The sequence below is a fragment of the Acyrthosiphon pisum genome, unplaced genomic scaffold (genome assembly GCF_005508785.2).
Source record: "Acyrthosiphon pisum isolate AL4f unplaced genomic scaffold, pea_aphid_22Mar2018_4r6ur Scaffold_2815;HRSCAF=3345, whole genome shotgun sequence".
NCBI lineage: Eukaryota > Metazoa > Arthropoda > Insecta > Hemiptera > Aphididae > Acyrthosiphon > Acyrthosiphon pisum.
In genome coordinates, this window is record NW_021772176.1 from 1 (window position 1) to 1,320 (window position 1,320).

The following is a 1,320-nucleotide window of genomic DNA, read 5'->3' on the forward strand; positions in this document are numbered from 1 at the left end:
CAAGACGAGTCGTTGATGACTTATAAAAAGTTTCTGCTTCAATGTCTTCGGGGCTTAGATGAGGGACTGAAGGTAGCTCTTCAATTTCCCAAAATGCTTTCAATGTCTCATCGAGTGGTTCTGATATGGATAGACATAGGGACACTGTATTGCGTTGAGCATGAAGGTTGACAGGCCCAATGAGAATCCAACCGAAAACTGTTTCGAGTGCCATCGGTTCTCCTTTTTGTCCCTCTACTTTACCCTTGAGCAACAAGGAAGGTAAAATATCAGCACCCAGAAGTATATCAATTTCACCTGGGGTGTGATATGATGGATCGGCCAATTGCAGATCAACAATATGAGGCCATTTCCCAGGAACAATCGGCTGTTGAGGTGTACATTCAGTAATTTGTGGAACAATTAATACATCAACGGGGACCGATGGAGTTAATCGACCTCTAGGGGTGATAACTATTGTGGATTTGCTACGAACAGGAGTACACGTAGTGCTATTAAAAGAGGAAATATTTACAGATGAACGGTCTCGACGTAGCATTAATGAGCAAGCAGATTTTTCCGTAATAAAACTCGCCTGCGAGCCACTATCGACCAGTGCTCGAAATGATTGACGAGATCCATCACGAGCAACAACTTCTAACAGGATGGTAGAAAGTAACACCACTCTGGACGGTCGTTGTCTTCTTGTACTCAGAGAAGCGGTGTTGCAATTGACTACCGGCCGGTCTGCTGGTCCTGAGGGGCCGGCCTGTGCATTAGTCGAGGCATCAAAGTGTAGAAGTGTATGGTGTGACTTATTACAAGTTTGACATTTATACTTTGATCGGCACGCCGAAGGTGAATGGCCAGGTCCAAGGCAGTTAATGCATAATTGATGCGTTTTGGCCATCTTAAAACGTTCACTGGGTGTCTGATCGCTGAACAATTGACACTTCCTTATAGAATGTGATTTTTTGCACAACGGACAGCACACAGTCGGTGCTTGACTTGACGTGGCAGATAACACCTTTTGATTGGGTCCGTATCGTGATTTATAACTATTTGGTTGAGGTGGTTTAATATGATTTTTCGTTGAGGTACACGGGATGGCAGAATCTTTCAACTGATGTACTTCTGCTGAGCGTACGTGGCTACGCAGGAAATCAATAAACTCACTCATTTGGGGGTTTTGTTTATCTCCGACAAGAAGCTCCCAACGAGAACGAAGTTCATAATCGAGTTGATTTTCATAAAGGTGTATTAGTATAGGACTCCATTGACGAGTTACGAATTCAAGATTGTCCAAAGCTGAAGTATGCTCAAGGATTGTAGTAATCGCAG

General features: G+C 43.6%; 1 protein-coding gene across 1 annotated transcript; it reads right to left on the reverse strand.

The window, feature by feature from the left end:
- Nucleotides 1-67: 67 nt before the first annotated feature.
- Nucleotides 68-1,159, reverse strand: LOC103311497 (the record flags this gene model as incomplete). Its single annotated transcript, XM_008191134.1, has 1 exon — nt 68-1,159. A coding segment is annotated over exon 1 (1,092 nt), but the record flags the coding sequence as incomplete, so codon positions are not given.
- Nucleotides 1,160-1,320: the final 161 nt, after the last annotated feature.